At 37.7% G+C, this 19,615-nt stretch overlaps 1 protein-coding gene across 4 annotated transcripts; it reads right to left on the bottom strand.

The window, feature by feature from the left end:
- Nucleotides 1-781: 781 nt before the first annotated feature.
- KLRD1 (killer cell lectin like receptor D1) lies at nt 782-9,026 on the bottom strand. 4 transcript variants are annotated; one of them, XM_050750255.1, is made up of 6 exons: nt 8,512-9,011; nt 7,109-7,201; nt 6,901-6,963; nt 4,639-4,790; nt 3,074-3,180; nt 782-2,261 (listed from the first exon to the last, which is right to left on the bottom strand). In XM_050750255.1, the coding sequence occupies exons 1-6, from the start codon at nt 8,516-8,518 to the stop codon at nt 2,141-2,143; spliced, it is 543 nt and encodes a 180-aa protein (XP_050606212.1). In that variant the 5' UTR covers nt 8,519-9,011; the 3' UTR covers nt 782-2,140. The 4 variants fall into 4 exon arrangements, 2 of the variants coding, with proteins under 2 accessions (XP_050606212.1, XP_050606213.1); XM_050750256.1 differs by having other exon boundaries at nt 3,074-3,177; nt 8,512-9,004; XR_007717927.1 differs by having other exon boundaries at nt 2,168-2,261; nt 3,074-3,177; nt 4,701-4,790; nt 8,512-9,026.
- Nucleotides 9,027-19,615: the final 10,589 nt, after the last annotated feature.

The following is a 19,615-nucleotide window of genomic DNA, read 5'->3' as shown; positions in this document are numbered from 1 at the left end:
ACATGGCCCATATCCTGGACATGAAGAAAGGCAGACTCATAGCTTATCTGCTTTCTCTTTCTGCCTTCCCCTGCTCCCACCAGCCTAACTCCTTTTCCCTAATTCGAACTTCACAACTAATGGAGGAACCAATAATTAATGTATTGAGAAAAACAGAAAATAATTACTTGTCCTAGCATATGTGAATTAAGGAATCAAAAGGCAGTGTTTAAATTACATAAACTGGCCGGATATATTATGCCTGTAATTCCAGCACTTTGGGAGGCCAAGGTGGGCAGAACCCTTGAGCCCAACAGTTCGAGACCAGCCTGGGCAACAATGCGAAACCCCATCTGTACAAATGATACAAAAAATTAGCTGGGCATGATGGCTTGTACCTTAGTCCCAAGTACTCAGAAGGCTGAGGTGGGAGGATCACCTGAGCCTGGGAAGTTGAAGCTGCAGTGAACCATGACTCCATCACTACACTACAGCCTGGGCTGTAGTGGGAATGAAACCGTGTCTCAAAATAATAATAATAATAAATAAATTAAATAAATGGCATAAACTATGAAGTAGCAGTTGTAACATATTTTTAGGATTATGTGGGTACAGTAGGCATAACTCTAAAGTGGTTTCTAATTGTACACCAGTGGCCTAGTGTACACCTGCATAATCCCTTCCCCTTTAGTTTGAGTAGAATTTGGGATTATGATGGGATGTTACTCTGTGGTTAGAGTACACTAAATAACAAAGGTGAGGCAGTTTTTCAGATGCAATTAAGGTTCCAAATCCTTCTATCTTTCTTTCTTTTTTTTTTTTTTTTTTGGAGAGGAGTCTTGCTCTGTCGACCAGGCTGGAGTGCAGTGGTACAATCTCGGCTCACTGCAACCTCCGCCTCCCAGGTTCAAGAGATCCTCTCACCTCAGCCTCCCAAATAGCTGGGATTACAGGCGCACACTACCATGCCCAGCTAATTTTTGTATTTTTAGTAGAGAGAGGGTTTCACCATGTTGGCCAAGCTGGTCTCAAACTCCTGACCTCAAGTGATCCACCCACCTTGGCCTCCCAAAGTGCTGGGATTACAGGCATAAACCACTGGACCCAGTCCAAATCTTTCCATCCTAAGTCAATCAAAATGAATTTTTTCATCACAAAAATGATGAAAATAGACCAGCTTTGATTCATAACAGAGAAAACCACTCTAAGTGTTAAAATCAATACAGAAGATAATGCCTAATGAGAGGAGGTCAGGGAGATAGGAGAGTTGGTGCAAAAAAAAAAATTTATAATCGTTACATGCTTGCCTGTATTATTTTAAATTTTTTAATTAAAAATATATTATTTTGTAATCACATGGACAACAAATCCAAAACATTACAAATCTCCAGAAAGTGCAATGCATAAGCTCTCTTAGTTCAAATTAAACATTTGAAAGATATTACATTTCATCCTATATATTTTGTCAGTTAACTGAAGTGCATTTTTCCTAAATCAATCTTCATACAAGAATGTGAAGAGGGCCAGGAATGGTGGTTCACACCTGCAATCTTAGCACTTTGGGAATCCAAGGTGGCAGAATCTCTTGAGGCCAGGAGATCAAGACCAGCCTGGGCAACACAGTGAGACCTTGTCTTCAAAAAAATTAAAAATTAGCTGGGCATAGTGGTGTGGAGCCTGTAGTCCTGGCTACTTGGGAGGCTGAATCAGGTGGATTACTTGAGCCCAGGAGTTGAGGTTGCAATGAGCTATGATCTTGCCACTGCACTCCAGCCTGGGCAATGTGAGTTAAATTTTATTTTGTAAATTTTATTTGACATGAATTAAATTTTATTGAAATTTGTGCTGAGAATTTGCAAGAATGTAAATAAAATTACATAAACGTGCAATAAAATGACATCGAATTTAACATTAAATAGATACATTAAATCAAAATACTCATAAAATTCTTCATATTAATTTTATAATTTCAAATGTAGATACACAAATTTCATCAATTTTAAAACACATTGTTTCACATCTATGACAATTGTGTAAGACACTGTTTGAAAACATTTTATAGACTCCAGAAGTAGACAATTAGTAACAATATAACAGGTAACTGTGTCATTATTAGTAATGTTGGGTCTTTACTCTCCACCTTCTCTGTCCCAAGAAACGTTTAAATGAGCCGTTGCTTACAGATATAACGATTTTTAGTTTCACAGGATTCGTCTAAAGCATTTCCCTTTGAATTATATGCTATGCAGTTCTTTGGTTTAAAAGTTTCAAACGATGGAAATCTGTAATGAAGAAGAAAATGTTAATATGCACAAAAAGAAGTGAGAATGTTCAGATAATTTTTCAATTAAATGATATAACTTTTAAAAGCATTTGAGTGAGATATTAACATATTGAGTCCTTTTTTTCTTTCAGTAACCACAATTTTCATGATTCTCTAGTGTAATGCTACAAAACACCCAGTTATTTTCTTACTAATCAATAGCATTGAGGCCAGGAGCTTTTCCTTGCTGTTTTTCTGTTGTCATTAATGGTTTAAATATGTGATATGCTTTTCTTCTATTTTATTTAAGATGTATTATCTGATCTAGTCTAGGAAAACAAACAAGAGCATAAACTTTGTCCCTGTGTCATGCTGCAAATCTCATGTTTATAAATGAAAATGAGATTCAAAAAGTACACACATGCAGAAAATGAGCCTACAGCATATAAAACATAAGACAATGCTGAGAATATTGGGATCTACCAGAATAGATAAAATAATAAATATACTTTTTCTGGACTGCCTCTGTGTATATGAGAATCTGTACATGCACATATAATTCCAAGTGCTTGTACTAGGGCAAAAACAACGTATATGTTAAAAGTTCTTTTATGGCCACAAATACACTAACTTTCATGTCACTTGAGCGTTAACTTGGATGTTCTAGGCAGATCTAAAATTGTCATTTTGTTGTACCTTTTCCTTTTTCTGTATTCTCATGCCCTAGACCAGGTCATTTCAGCTACAGTGCTCCTGGATGTTACCTTTACTAATCACATCTAAGGACACATTCGTAAAGAGCAAAAAAGGCCATGATTGTCAGAAACTTACAGATACTGGGAGAGTGCGGAGCCATTCTCCCACAACCAGGCGGTGTGTTCCTCACTATAAGAGAGTCCAATCCAGTAAAAATGTTGACTGGAGCTCATAAAATCCTGCTTCAAGTAAAAGACAATCACATTAATCTATTTTTAATCTACTCTTGGAATAACATATTTTGAGGGAAAGTCAGTGTTTACAATAAGATTCAGCCTGTCCATTACACAAACGGAAATTATTTTTAACTTCCTCTTTAAAAGGTATAGTCACATAACTCAAAGTTCTCATTTATCAGGCCCATTCATATATGGAGAAAAAATACTACAAAATCTCACTTCTTGAAGAATTAGAAACCTTATAAAGGGAGATACAGTCTTTATGGAACACTTTCTTCATGGGGGATCAATGATTAAATTTGATTCCAAAATAATGGTATTGTGCAGGATGAATCCCATGGGTATAATCTGCTCAACATATAATCAGCAAAGGTGCCGTGTACAGCAGGAGAATTTTTTCACTTTTTCTTAAGAATTGGGTAATTAGGGGCCGGGCACGGTGGCGCATGCCTGTAATCCCAGCACTTTAGGAGGCCAAGGCCGGAGGATCACGAGGTCAGGAAATCGAGACCATCTTTGCGTTATAGTGAAAACCCGTCTCTACTAAAAATACAAAAAAAAACTAGTCGGGCGAGGTGGCGGCACCTGTAGTCCCAGCTACTCCGGAGGCTGAGGCAGGAGAATGGCGTGAACCTGGGAGGCGGAGCTTCCAGTGAGCCAAGATGGCGCCACCGCGCTCCAGCCTGGGTGACAGAGCAAGACTCCTTCTAAAAAAAAAAAAAAAAAGAATTGGGTAATTAGGGCCAGGCGCAGGCTTGGTGGCTCATGCCTGTAATCCTAGCACTTTGGGAGGCCCAGGCGGGTGGATCACCCGAGGCTGGGAGTTCAAGACCAGCCTGGCTAACATGGCAAAACCCTGTCTCTACTAAAAATACAAAAAGTGCTAGGCCTGGTGGCGAGTGCCTGAAATCCCAGCTACTCAGGAGGCTGAGGCAGAAGAATCACTTGAACCCAGGAGGCAGAGGTTGCAGTGAGCCGAGATCGCACCAGTGCACTCCAGCCTGGGCAACAGAGTAAAACTCTGTCTAAAAAAAAAAGAATTGGGTACTTTTTCTACCATATTTTCCATGCTAGTTTATATCCTAGAAAGATGACAAAAACTATAAAATTATCAAAGAAATTATAAATTCAATTAAAAGAGCTAAAAAATTACAGTCATGTAGTTGGTTCTTCAAATAAAATGGGTAAATGTAATGACCTATTATCTTCTTTGAATTCTTCCTGAAAAGTTTCTTTCACTTTATTTGGCACCTAGCTTGATTTGTATTCTCATGATATAAATCACTGAGGAATTTAATGTAGATTTTACAATGACTACTTTAAGGTACACAGAACAGATAACTCAATTCCAATGTAACCGTCCACTTACTATGTGATTAATGACTTAAAGTATTTAACTTGTTCAGATAGTATATTTTTTCTAGATCAAAGAAAATGTAGAAAATCAGACTTAGCACATGCCAGCTCATCTCTGTTTTGAAGCTGAAGCAGACTGGATTTCTGAGAGGCGCAGAAATGCCTACTTTCGTTCCACGTTTTCTCTTCACTGGAAATGAAGTAACAGTTGCATCGGTACCCAACCCATTTTTCGTGGCAAGAACAGCAGTCAGAGTCTGACAGAAAAGATAAAGCATGACTAATGACACTGGAGACTAGACATTTCTTTCAATGCTATTTAATTATTCAAAAATTATTTGCTGTGTATTCTTTTAACATTCTTTCAGAATCTACTGTATATACCACACTTCAGGGGCTACTAATGTGAACTAATTAGACATGAACATGATGCTTTTTCCTCATGGAGGTTATATTCTAAAGATAGAATCACAATTATATAATTTTCAATAATTTATTAACGATATTTAGTGATGATTTGGATAAGTGCAAAAAAAATTAAGTATGTTAGGCCGGGCGCGGTGGCTCAAGCCTGTAATCCCAGCACTTTGGGAGGCTGAGACGGGCGGATCACGAGGTCAGGAGATCGAGACCATCCTGGCTAACCCAGTGAAACCCCGTCTCTACTAAAAAATACAAAAAACTAGCCGGGCGAGGTGGCGGGCGCCTGTAGTCCCAGCTACTCGGGAGGCTGAGGCAGGAGAATGGCGTAAACCCGGGAGGCGGAGCTTGCAGTGAGCTGAGATCCGGCCACTGCACTCCAGCCCGGGCGACAGAGCAAGACTCCGTCTCAAAAAAAAAAAAATTAAGTATGTTAAAACAGCATGTAGCAGAGTCTAAGATGAGGGCCAGTTACAAGAACCTCTTTTTGAGGAAGTGACCCAAAACTAAGTACTGTAGCATAAATAGGAGTTAATTAGATGAAAAAGATTTAAAGGAGGAAAACATTTTAGCATACTTTCTGAGTCAGAAAAGAATACGGTACATTTGGAGAATTTTGACATGTTTGGATATGTTATTTTTGAAAAGGGAATCTAAATAAACCAATTATCTTGAGGCTTAATTATACATTTTATCAATAATAGTGTCTTCAACATTTGTTATCCACAGTAATAAAAAGCATGACACATCATAGGCACTCAAATCTTTGCCATATATGTGGTGCTGAAGATGTTGCACTATATTTTTATATTTTTTAATTGTTTTTGAGACAGAGTCTTGCTCTATTGCCCAAGCTGGAGTGCAGTGGCACCATCTCAGCTCACTGCAACCTCCACCTCCCAGGTTCAAGTGATTCTTGTGCCTCAGCCTCCTGAGTAACTGATACTACAGGTGCGTGCCTCCATGTCTGGCTAATTTTTGTATTTTTAGTACAGACGGGGTTGGCCCGTCTCAAACTTCTGACCTCAAGTAATATGCCTATCTCAGCCTCCCAAACTGCTGGGATTACAGGCGTGAGCCACTGTGCCTGGCCAAGATGTTGCACTGTAAATGAAGCACTATATAATCACAGATGATGGTGAGACAACTTGGGGCACATTCTGAAAAAAATATATTCAGAAAATCGGGGCCGGGTGCAGTGGCTCTGCCGGGTACGGTGGCTCATGCCTATAATCCCAACACTTTGGAAGCCCAGGCAGGTGGATGACCTGAGGTCAGGAGTTCGAGACCAACCTGCCAACATGGCGAAACCCCGACTCTACTAATAACACAAAAATTAGCGGGGCATGGTGGCGGGCACATGTAGTCCCAGCTACTTGGGAGGCTGAGGCAGGAAGGTGGGAGAATCGCTTGAACCTGGGAGGTGGATGTGGCAGTGAGCCAAGTTCGCGCCACTACACTCCAGCCTGGACGACAAGAGCAAAATCCGTCTCCAAAAACAAAAATTGGACTTTGAGCTGGCTTTCACTGGATAAGTAAGGTTTAGAAATCTGTGCACTGTATTCTGGATTATAGAAGGAGCAAAAGGAAAAGTAATGAGATGAAAAAGTATAGGTTATAAGCAAATTCAGGCAGGTAATAAGGATTAACTGTAACATTTCCTGTGGTTTATTTTTTGTTTCTTATTTATGAGCACTCATATAGGAAACATATCTTTCATTTCAGGCTACTATTTTCCTGATTAGTTAAATGTACAAATGATACACATTCAATGTAATTTAATCATTTTTACATTAGATTGAGTAATGTAAAATGAGACTATCCTACACTGGTAGGCAAATTTCTATTACTACGTATAATATTCCATCATGACTTTCTGTGTGAAAAACAAGAAACTGCTTGTGTAATCCCTTATCAATGCTAAGTTTTCCAAAAAATGTGACCTACCTTTCTGGAGTTCTATGTTGGGTCCTGGAGTATATGCTGGCTCAACACTCAGTTTAGTAAAAGCTATAAGACATGTTTAAAAATTTGTTTAATTAGGTATGGGTTTACGAAATAATAAAATATTACACATTAGTAAGATGAAGCCTTTATTATTAAATGATGTCATCACAGTTTTGATTTTTATGGAGACTTGCTTAGAAAAACTTACAATTTTTCAACAGAATTCCCAACGTAGCCATCAACAAAAGGCATATTATCCCTAAGGTCCCAGAAATTAACCTCCACAGAGTGGTCTTAAACACTGTAGAGAAAGACAGACAGACAGAGTAATGACTTAAAGAGCAAACACAGGAGCTGAGTTCTTAAAAGTAGAAACTAGTGAGGGAGAATCCACAACATTCTTTCATTTGATAATGGAGTCATCTTGCCAATAAAACACTGAAGACTTTCCAATCAGGACTTCACCCAATACCAACATTTTTATGTGATGTATCTTATTCTTCAGGAAGATTATTCAAACATTTTCTTCTCTACCAGCTCTGTCGCAGTAAAGTGAATTTACCATTTATGTTTTAAATTGGCAGAGATGCCTAAAGATCTGGAGGAAGAAGATATTAACGGGCACCATGTTGTGTTTTATGGACTTACCTAACAGACGTTTATTTTTGTTCTCTCAACAAAATCACAAGATAGATAGTATGATTCTCACTACATAGATGAGAAAACATAAAGTCCAATAATGATGTTATTTTCTCAAGGTATCAAAGCGAGTAAGTATCCAAGTCAGAAATCAAATGAAAGTGTGTCTAGCTCAAGAATCTTTCATTTAACATAATCTACCATTGTCACAATAATACTACTGAGAGTATGTCCTCTCCTCATCTCAATGCAGGTTTTGCTCTGATAAATGTCTAGCTGCTCATGGGTTCGTAGAGATATTATAGGGAAAAGAAGACATAGGAATGTTCTGGACTTGGTGTGATAACTGATAACGACAAATATATGGGTAACACCTTGGAGGCCTGGCTTCATTTCACAGTACATTGAACATACATGAATAATCTTTTTTCCCCAAGAACATTACGTTTGTTCATACCCAAAATTACTTGCTTCTAGGCTTTTCACCTAAAACAGTTCCACATTAGGAGATTCTAACATGAACACACTCTCAAAGAGTGATGTTGTCATTAACAACAGTACAATGTGTCAAACTGTTCATTTGTGTAATTTTTGGATGTCATGACATAAATAGTAAATTTAAAACTTTTCAGCATTGTGTCATTAATATTTGGCATTTTCTATTGCTATGCTAGAATACTGTTGCTCACAGTTTAACTAGGCTAAAGTTCAGTTCTCATTCAGAATTTAAAGGTAGCCCTGTCAGAAGCCACTCTTTAAACCTGTGAGAAAAGCTTCATGAAATCATGTCTAAGTTACACAATGAAGAATCAGGAAAATAAAATGAATGTGGAAAGTGCTAATGCATGAAAATCCTAAAAAACATCCACTGTTAATCATGTCCTTCTCTCTTAAAGCATTACCCCAAAATTAGCCAATCCAAGAAATAGCTCTTCTGGTTATTTTTAATTTAGTGACTGAAATCATACGTACCTGCCATGAGAAATTATTTTCCAAGAGCGAAGTAGAGAAGGCACGATGTGCACTTTTTCAGATAGAACAGCGTTGAATTGTTGGAGCTGAGCTGGAGATTAAAGAATCTGAAAGTTGAGTATGAAGAAATTTAGCCAAAAAAGAGAATGAAAAATTGTGCATTTAAATGATGTTCTTGAATCATCTATTGGTGAGACACGCATTATAGTGTGAATAAGAAGCAGTAGAATCACAAGCCTCTAAAGTGTTCCAGGAACCACAACACAGGAAATTCTCACAGTACTTCTGTAATATTAACACTTCGGCAAGGACTAAAGAAGGTGAGAGGAGGTGAGAGGGAGTTTTGTTGCTGTTTTGTTTTTTATTGTTTGAAAATCAAATTCATTTTCAAGAGTTATCTGGAACATGAAGGAAATGATGGTCAAACCAAAGGTAAATTTACTTAGTATAACAAAATTAGTCACGGAATTTTCCTTTTTTAATAATAATAAACATTTATTACTTACCTTGTGCTTTACACAATTTAAAGCGCTTGGCATATGTTAGCTCATTTATTTCTGTAAATGCCTTGATAGTAAAGATATATAAATACTCTCCATCTGTCAATGAGAAAACTAAGGCATACAGAGCGAAGTAATTTGCCCAAGGTCACATAAATTGGGATGTCCATGTCTCTGTTCTTCTGATCTCTACCTAATTATCCTGGCCATGACAGGCAAAGTTCAAAAAAGTAAAACTGGATGCGTTTCCCACTTGAATGCCTCATTCACGTTAGCCTTAAAAGCTTTTTTCAACACGTCAGTTTTCATTTTCTTAAAGTTCTTTAAGCATGACTTCAGCTTCTTTATTTTCCTTATTTTTACTAATACATTATTATATTGTTTAGTGTGTTATCTACTTCAGATACTATACTGATACTTCAATATACACTTGTTTGTCTACAGAAGAGTAACCTTGTTAATGGGAATATCAAATGTGGAGCAGGTCAAATTTTCAATGTGGAAGGGATTGGCTATAATAAGAATCTCGAAAGGAGAGATTTCTATCCATGATGTAGTATGTGGAAATACAATCAACCATGCATCCCCATACAAAAGCAGACACTCAAATAAATGTTTTGTGTATTGTATTTTGTATACTGTTTATGTTCAAGCATTATAACATTACTATAGATAAACCTTTTTGTAAAAGATGGGCTTTCAACCAACAACAGAAAAAAATGAAAAGAAAAGACTACTTTGATTTCTCAGTTTTTATGAAGTCTAAACTTTGCATCTTTTCAGTTTGCATTGTGTGCATAGAGCTGCTTTCATTGCACCACCAAATTTGTTGAGCTATAAATCCTCACTGAGGAGTATAAGCGTAAAATCTACTTCATCCAGATGATATGCAAATCTTAATTGAAGTGATTTATTTAAAAATCCTTTGCTTACTTGAAATCTATTCATTTTTAGTTTTAGTGTTAGAAAAAGCTGATCTAGAATAAACCTATCTGATATTGATTATTTTCCCCCCATGTAAAATTGCCTTAAAATATTGGAGATTAGGGGCTTGCTTTTAGTTTTTCTCTTGAGACAGTATAAATTTATGACAGAATGTGCGATAGGGATTATTACTACATTTTCAGTACTAAGAGAAACACCTTTATTTGGAAGTTATTCTAAGTTTTTAGAACCATGTTTGGTGAGAATACATCCATCAATCATTGTCCTTTTTTTTCATCTTAGTTCACTGACTTAGAAATAAAAATCCAACAAATACAAGTTTACTTCAAGAACTCCAGGCTTAAATATTTAAGATACCTAAACACACACATACACACACACACACACACACGCACACTGTAAAAAAAAAAAGTGTATATATATATATATATATATATATATATATATATACCTCCTTCCTTTAACTCTTTCTGAGCTGCCGACTCTGATTGTTCTTTTTTCTTCTTCTTCTTCTTCTTCTTTTTTTTTTTTTTTTTTGAGACGGAGTCTGGCTCTGTCTCCCAGGCTGGAGTGCAGTGACACGGATCTCTGCTCACTGTAAGCTCCACCTCCCAGTTTCACGCCATTCTCCTGCCTCAGCCTCCCCAGTAGCTGGGGCTACAGGCGCCTGGCTAATTTTTTGTATTTTTTATATATATATATATATATGTATATATATATATATGTATATATATATGTATATATATATATATGTGTGTATATATATATATATTTTTTTTTTTTAGTAGAAACGGGGTTTCCCCGTGTTGGCCAGGAAGGTCTCGATCTCCTGACCTCGTGATCCTCCTGCCTCGGCCTCCCAAAGTGCTGAGATTACAGGCGTGAGCCACTGCGCCCGGTCTCTGTTCTTTTTATTTATTTTTGTACGTAGGCAGGTGAATGGTTTCCATGTACTGTATCTCTCCCACTCATCTCCACTTTTTCCTGAGGCTTGAGGTTATCATTGCCTCGCCTTTGTCCCTTGGAATATTTGGGGAACTATGGCCAACTAGTTATCGGTATAGCTGTATCTACGGGCTCTTTTTTCTTCGATAACTGCTGAAAGCCTTGCTGCTCTCAGACTTGCTAATCCGGAAGTGCTGAATAATCATCACCAGAATGGGCCTCAACAAATGAATCTTGTGATTTGCTATATAGTCTAGCAGTCTCAGCCCTAAAGTCAGGTAATTCTGAACACTGTGTTTTGCCCCATTTCCCAGAATTACTCTATAGTGTTATGCTCTAGTCACCACCTCTAGAAGCTGGATTAAGAAAATAACCTTTATTGTGTTCCACCTGCCCTTTCCTATTGCACTTCCTTTCCTACCTTTATTCGATACACAATTCCAAATAAAGTTTCCACTCAAAGTATTCTCTGGGTGTGCTGCCAAGAGAACCCAGACTAAATTCCGCTGACATATCCAGCTTCACTTATATAAATTTGCTTTAGAAACGTTAGGTATCCTGCCAAAAGCACATCTCTTTTTGCAGGATCTCCCATTCCCTAGTATCCGCTGCAGGAAGGCGCCCTCTTCCTCCCCTGCAGTTTACTAGTGCCCTTGTTCAGAGCAAGTGATGACTTCAATAGCTAAGTCAACTTTTAAACCTTAGTCAAAAGCCGGGGAAAAGAAGCTAATGTTCACTTAACATATAAACAGTGACGTCTTTTCCCCACCTAAAAATTTATAACTAAAATGCAGAACGCAATAATAGTATACATTCTAGTATCCCCAAGGGAAAAATTTATTTTGATCTCACTGCTTTTAGAAAATGCATTCTTTGAGCGGAAAGAAAATTGCTCACATCAGGCTGCAAATCATTCTTTTAACAGGGAGAGAGGGCTCCCTGAGAAAAAACAAAAGACGTTACTGACCTGGTAAAATCCCATTGTAAACATGCTAATAACAAACCTACTAGCTATAGTGGTTTTTTATATATAGTGGGTTTTGCTTGCAAACTCCTTATCAATGGAATGATTTTAGCAGGATGTATTAGATTGTCTAAAATTGTTAGTGGTAAAATCAAATAAAAACATAAAATGAAGGCCGGGCGTGGTGGCTCACACCTGTAATCCCAGCACTTTGGGAGACGGAGGCAGGTGGATCACCTGAGGTCAGGAGTTCGAGGCCAGCCTGGCCAACATGGAGAAACCCTGTCTCTACTAAAAATACAAAATTAGCCGAGCATGGTGGCACATACCTGTAACCCCTGCTACTTGGGAGGCTGAGGCATGAGAGTCTCTTGAACTCGATGAGCTGAGATCACACCACTGCACTCCAGCCAGGGTGACAAGAACAAAACACACTGTTTAAAAAAAAAAAAAAAAAAAGCATAAAACTAGAAATTGTGGGTTTATGGAGGCTGGCTTCCTGGAAAAATGTCACATAAACCATGGGTAACCATAACCATGTAACCATCTGAACCATCTGAGTATAAAACGGAGACGTGACATGACCAAAACATCTCCTTTTGTGTAAATGGTACAGCCACAAACACCTTTAAGAGACCTCATATGTTTATCTGTTTGTCTGGGCCACAGTGTGTCCTAAGGGGAAAGTAAGAATGAGTAGGTGCTTTTGCAGGCCTGGGTTTTCCACTGTTTTGTCTGCATCTCACAATTATAACTAAAATTATGAGTAAAGCATGATACTGGGTGAAATCTCCGAGGATGCTTGTGATACTGATTTGACAATCCACTCCTTTGTGTTACCTTCTTGAAGAACTGGTTAAGTTTTGTCCACATAGATAATGAGAAATATACATACAATTATATGTATAGAAGCAAACACTCCTTGCCTTTCATCTTATAGCCCAAGTTATCATTGTCCCTCTCATATATCTAGGAACCTTTGTTGTACTTGAGCAGACTTTTGCATCTGTAGGCCTTGGGCCTTCTTTTCCCACTAGATCTGCTCAAAGCTTCGCCACCCTCATACCAAGGGATCTCAGGACTCAATATATAAATATCCCACATTATTCTGCTTATCTTGTATGCAGGGGCTATTTGGGGATGCATGTCAGAAAAAGAAATGTGGTGTTGGGGCTCAGCACACATCACCCCAAAATTTGATAGCAGGAGACTAGAATATGTCCCCTCAAAATATTTTTCTTTGTTGGCATGTTTCAAACTGATTATTTTGAGAAACTGCAGACACAAGAGTAGCTGATGTGAAAAGCTGCCCTTTTGTAAAGGAAAATTACATCTGTAAAGGAAATCTATATTAGTAAAATTATCTATATCACGAAAAGAGCTGCTCCTAAACAATTTTTCCCCTGAAGGACTCTTATTTACATAGCAAGAAAATCTTTATTCAACATGTATTTCCTCACCTTCACCCTCCCACAACGTGTCCCCTATTCCAGAAACCGCCTCTAGAAGCCCCAGTCCCTACTCCTTTCTGCAGATCAGGATGCCATTCAAGTGTCAATCATCCAGCCCTTCAATGAGTTGCATATTTTTGTGGAACCCAAGACTAAGGAAACTCCCCTAATATGAAGGAAAAGAGAATAAGCACAAAGGTGAAATGGTAAATGAGAGTAGGAAGATAAAAGAGGTCAGAGAAGCAGGACAGCGTGCTTCTGACACCAAGGTTCTCATGCCATGAGTGAAGCCACCTCTGCAAAATTATGACAGTGAAAGAAATCTGACATAGTTGATTTGATCTTGCTTCTGACTTCCAAGCTATCCTTGGTCATTACTGGGTGTAGGTCAAGCGAACTTTGGGAGGAATTTAGTTTATAGTTTAACCTTAAGGCAAGAATGATAATAGCTCTTCTCAAAACTCAACTGCCTTTGATAAACTAATAAAAAGGTCACAAGGTTAGGGTTATGACAGGGGCCCGGTGTTTTTTTTTTAAACAGTGTGTTTTGTTCTTGTCACCCTGGCTGGAGTGCAGTGGAGTGCTGGAGTGCAGCTGGAGCTCAGCTCTGCTAAAGTGTGGGTGCAGTTTCTATAATCACTTACTGCTTAGGAGTCATGTGTCTAGTGACCTTCCCAATGGCTCCTATAGATAGCATCAATACTGTAGAAGTTAAGGTTTGTTGTTTTTGAGGTGCTTTTTCAGACGAACCCCACCTGGACTCCTGGCTCATGACTCAACTAATCCTGTGGCCTAACCCAGAGGCAGACTGAACTCGTGAGGACCATTTTCTATACCCTTATGGTTTCACCCCCCTCCAACCAATCAGCAACATCCATGCCCTAACCCCCTGCCCACCAAATTGTTCATAAAAATACTAGCCTTCAAGCCTTCATGGAGACTTTCAGTGATAACTCCAGTTCTCCCAAGTAGGACAGCCTTATGTCAATTAATTTCTTTCTCTGCTACAATACCGGCATCTCAGTGGATGGATTTTGTCTGTGCAGTGGGCAGGAAGAACCTGTTGGGCGATTGCATGAGAAGGGAGGCTGCATTGGGTGACATTTACCTGCCACTGATGTCATCACTTCCCTGCATCAATATCCTGAATTTTTATGGGAGTTGAGTAAATGTCTTGAAAACAACGCATGCTCTGCATAGATGAGAACAGTCACATCTTGTTTTATTGCAGCCTACTTTATTACATTTTGCAGAAATTGCGTTTTTTACAGATTGAATGTTTATGGCAACTTTATGTCAGGTAAGTCTATCAACACCATTTTTCCAACAGCATGTGTTCAATTCATGTCTCTCTGTCACATTTTGCAACTGTCAAATTAATTTAAAATATTTTCATTAATATTATATATCTTATGACAATCTGTGATCAGAGTTTGTTGATGTCAATTTTGTAATTGTTTTGGGGCACCAGGAACCATGCCCATATAAGATGGTGAACCTATTAGTCAATTATCTGTGTGTTCTGCTCCACTGACCAGCTGTTCCCATCTCTTTCTCCCTCTTCTCAAGCCTGACTATTACCTGAGTTACAACAATACCAAAATTTGGCTAGTTAATAACCCTAAAATGGCCTCATGTGTTCAAGTGAAAGGAAGAGTCTCACGTCTGTCACTTTAAATCAAAAGCTAGGAGGACATGTCCAAAACTGAGATTAGGCTGAAACCTAGGCTTCTTACACAAAAGAGTTAGCCAAGTTGTAAATGCAAAGGAAATGTCTTAGAAGGCAATTTTAAAAGTGCTACCCCAAGTGAACACACAAATGATAAGAAAGCCAAAAAGCCTTATTGTAATAGGACTACCAGGTTGCTATGCCCTCTGTGCAGCAACAGACCAATACACTGACAGCAGGTTTGCAGCAGAGAAAGAGTTTGACAATCGCAAGGCACAGAACAAGAAAATGAGAAGAATTTTCAAGGCCCAAATATTTTTTGTGGAGGTGTTCTGGGCCAGGATTTTTAAAGGATTGTGAAACGCAGGGGTTGGAACATTTAGGGTCATCTACTGGTCAGGGTAAGGGGGATGAAATCATCAGAATGTGGTAACTGCATTCTATCATGTGTCAGTTTCTCACCGGGCCCCACAAACTGACTGGCATTGGTGGTTTTGTTGGTATGCAGAACCTAAAGAACAAGCTCAAACAAAAGTTTATCATCTTCTCACAATGTCTTAGATTTTATCTATGGAACAGAAAAAGAAAAAAAGTCTTGTGACAAGGGCTGCATTATCCTAGGGTACTAAGCTACAATTGGCTATGCAGAAATGAGTCAAAGGACAAGCTGGCTTAATCATTGCTGCTATTGTGCTGCAAGCCTAGTTGGATTTTTCCCCCTTCATTCATTTTATAAAATTTGGGGGTGGGGACCGTTTTCATTATTGTGGATATGGAGAACGTTGTAGCAGTCTGCATAAAAGATCAAACTAGTCACAACATTCCCTTAAACCTAAGTCTAATCTAGAACTCTAACTCTTTTTAATTCTATGAAACCTGAGAATGGTGAGGAAGCTGCAGAAGGAAACTTGAAAGCTAGCAGAGTTTGGGTCATGAAGTTTAAGGAAAGAGGTCGTTTCCATAACACACAAGTGCAAGGTGAAGGAGCAAGTGGTGATGTAGAAGCTGTAGCGAGTTATTCAGAAGATCTAGCAAAACTCATTGATGAAAGTGTCTACACTAAGTAAAATATTTTTAATGCAGACTTCTTCCTTATATTGAAAGAAGATGCCATCTAGAATTTTCATAGCTAGAGCAGAGTAGGTGATGCCTAGTTTCAAAACTTCCAAAGAGAGGCTGTCTCTCTTCAGAGGTGCTAATGCAGTTGGTAACTTTACAGAGCTTTTACGTGACCAGGTCAATGAGCAGTAATATTTTAAAATGTGTAAGTTTTTTTCAGAGCAGTAGGTCTCAATAGTGGGTTTAAAATATTTACTAAACCGTGCTATAAATAGATGTGCTACCATCCAGACTTTGTTTATTCACCTGTAGAACTTGGACAGGTAGATATATTGTTTTTTAAGACATAATGCTATTGTACATTTAACAGACTACAGTATAGTATAAACATAACTTTTATATACATTAGGAAACCAAACAAATTTATGTGATTTATTTTATTGTGGTGTTCTGTAATCAAACCCACAATATCTCCAAGGTTTGTGTATATTATGCATTTCCTGTACCCAAAGAACATTGTAGCTAGTTTTCTTATCATTATCTGGAGATAACTTTCACTTAAAAGAGATAGCATCCATATTATTTAACTTTATCTAGAGACCTCTGTTCCTTGTCAAGGTCAAGAATCCTTGCATGTTTTTAGGAAAAACAAAACAAAACATAATTTAAAAAAAAAAAAAAAAGCAGAATGGAACCCTAATGGTAACATGGCAGAGACTATCTCTGAACCTTGGTTTGTTTAGACAAAGGAAATCCTAGACTGATTCTTGGCTGGAAAAGTAATAACTCACCTTTCTATACCTTTAGAGAGAAATCTGATAAAAATAGAAGAACCAGAATGAAAAATCATTTCCCCTTGGGGCAGACCAGGGTGAGCACAAGTGAGATATAAAACTATTAATTTTCATAATGAGTCCTTCTGTACTATGGATTTTTAAAGCATATGTGTGTTTTACTTTGGTTAAAAAATAATTAAGAAAAAAATTTAAATCTCCAGGAAGCATAATTACTAACTCATTTTACTTAGAGTTCGAATGTTTTGAAAGATGGTATTCTGTAATCTGTATCAATCACCAAAAACTTAAGTTCATTTTCCTAATTATTTCTTTATTCAACTGTGGAAATGGTTCTGGTTTGATAGTCACAGTGTCTTTGTAGCTCTGGGCTTTCTTGACTCTTGGCATGTTGTGTGCTGAAATGATGAAGCCTAGTTAAGTGTTCCTCAATTATATCATTAGTACTTGAAATATACTATTAGATGTGAAATAAGACTATCAATTTAAGTTTCTTAAGATATATATGTACCATTATCATAAAAGTGTGTTGCACAATATTAGACACATGATATTTGGAGAAAGTGTTTTCTGGATTGATCAGGGAGAAAAAAAGTTCAAGTAAGTGACTCTTTTGGTGATGAAAAAACAAAGGAAAACCCCTCCAGAGAAAAAGTAAAAAGTGCTAAGTTAGTGGCCAGGGCAAAGGTTATATTTCATTTGCAAAAGTCTGGAAGCAATCACTGGGTTAATCACTGTGTCAAAGCAGAGGCAAAGGACTTTCACCGGGTTTGCAGAACTCAGAAACATTCAGAGTAGATCACCCTATATCACTCCCCTTTGTGAATGAGTAACACATAGAAAGAATCTCTATGTATTTGTGTTTGGTTAGAAGAGAGCAAGACAAAGACCCAGAAATAATTTGCAATTTGTGAAGGAAGAAGAAGGAAACCCCAATTTAGTAAAACATAGTAACAACCCTGAAAGTGTGTTAGGGTTGCTGAAACTGAGGCATGGGGGAAAATGCAATACTTAGTTTATAAAATACATTAAAATAAGAAAATGTATAAAATTATTTTTATTGTTTTTTTAATATTCTCAGGTAAAGACAGAAATTTAACCAATAATAATCTAAATGTTTTAAAAATATTTATAACATTTATTTTGATGAAATAAAATATACATCGGCACATTTAACTATCTTCCAGAGGTACAGAAAGGAGTGTGATTTGTTAAAATTTAAGAGGTTTTGCTTTTAATCGGAATAGACTTGGAGCTTTCCTAAGAAAACAATTATAAAAGTGATTGCATACAAATATAATAATTTTAATTTCAACGTTTCTTTTTCCCTGTATTCCATAGAATGATCAAAAAGAGATAGTGTCTGCACACCAGGAAACAAATGAGCATAAGTTTACAATTTGCATGAGCACAGGAACACTTTCATCCTTTGAGCTATCAGGATAACCTAGGCGAAGATGAATTGTTGTCCTGTTTCCTTCCTTCTCTTGTCTCAAAATTTCACACCTTTAGATATTACCTTTAGTGCAGTTCTTTAAAATGTGAATTGCATTGGGCAGATCATAGATTAAACTTGAAAAAACAGCAGAAAAAACTACCACATAACTACCACATACTTACCAAGTTATGGGAGAAAGTAGAGCCATCTTCCCACAACCAAGTGCCAATTACTCTCTGAAACAGTGTCTGACCCAGTAAAAAGAGAGTAGAGAATTTATAAACTCCTGGTTGGAAACAGAGTCGAACATGCGTATGAATCCCAATTCTGTCAATCCCAGTACTGCAGGGGCCATGGGAGTAAGTTTCCCTTGGCTCTCCGAAGGTTCATTGAAAAATCCATTTACAAAAGGCAGATTAGTAGGAGAAAAAGCATACACATTTATTTAACATGTGTACACGGGTGCCTTCAGAATGAAGACCCAAAGATACAGGGGAAATTGTCTATTTTTATGCTTAGGTTCAACAAAATATGAACAGCCATGTAGAACCATGAGTGCACAAGATGAATATGATCTAATGCAATAGATTGAGCAGGAAACCCCAGCGAGGTCTGTCTTTCTAGATGCTTCTCGGACTCTCTGAACACGCGTTTGTTCCTTCCGGGTATAGGGCAAGACCCTTTCTGGAATGGAGTCTTATGACCTACAGTCAAACGAGGTACGTCAGATAATTTCTTTACGGCCAATTTTTACACAGAAGGTGGGGGACATTAGAGTAATCTTTTTAGTTTTTATGCCTGGCTTTGAAGAAAAGGGGTTCTGGTTTGTGTGACCTGCCTTGGGTGAGAGGGATTTATGGCTAGCCTAAAACAGAATGGGACTGAGATACAGGAAAGCAGGAGAAGGTCAGAGAAAAACTTTTGCTAGGAAGGTTGCTTCTGAGGCCTTCATTTTAGGATGTTGTTTTTTGAGTCTCAATAATACAAAGGTTCTTATAGTTACCTTTGTCTGTTTGAATTTAGGCACCTTGCATTTTGAATAAAGTATCAGACTCAGCCATTCAACTCCACATCTCCAAAATTATATTCTTTTAAAATTATATAATTAAATTCAAAATTATATAATAGTCACATGACTCTTCTTTCTCTCTCTCTCTCTTTTCTAACCCATTTGCTCAGGGAGTATAAATTATTACCAAACTGCACTCATTTTAGGAGGCATCAAAACATAAATGTTCTAGGAACTTAGATGATTAGATCTGCCTTGCACTTCCTTTGTATGGTTTTTCTTTTTTTTTTTTTTAACGGAGTCTCACTCGGTCGCCCAGGCTGGAGTGCG

Source organism: Macaca thibetana, chromosome 11 (assembly GCF_024542745.1).
Source record: "Macaca thibetana thibetana isolate TM-01 chromosome 11, ASM2454274v1, whole genome shotgun sequence".
NCBI lineage: Eukaryota > Metazoa > Chordata > Mammalia > Primates > Cercopithecidae > Macaca > Macaca thibetana.
Note: the sequence above shows the minus strand (reverse complement) of the source record. Positions and strands in the feature narration are given on the sequence as shown.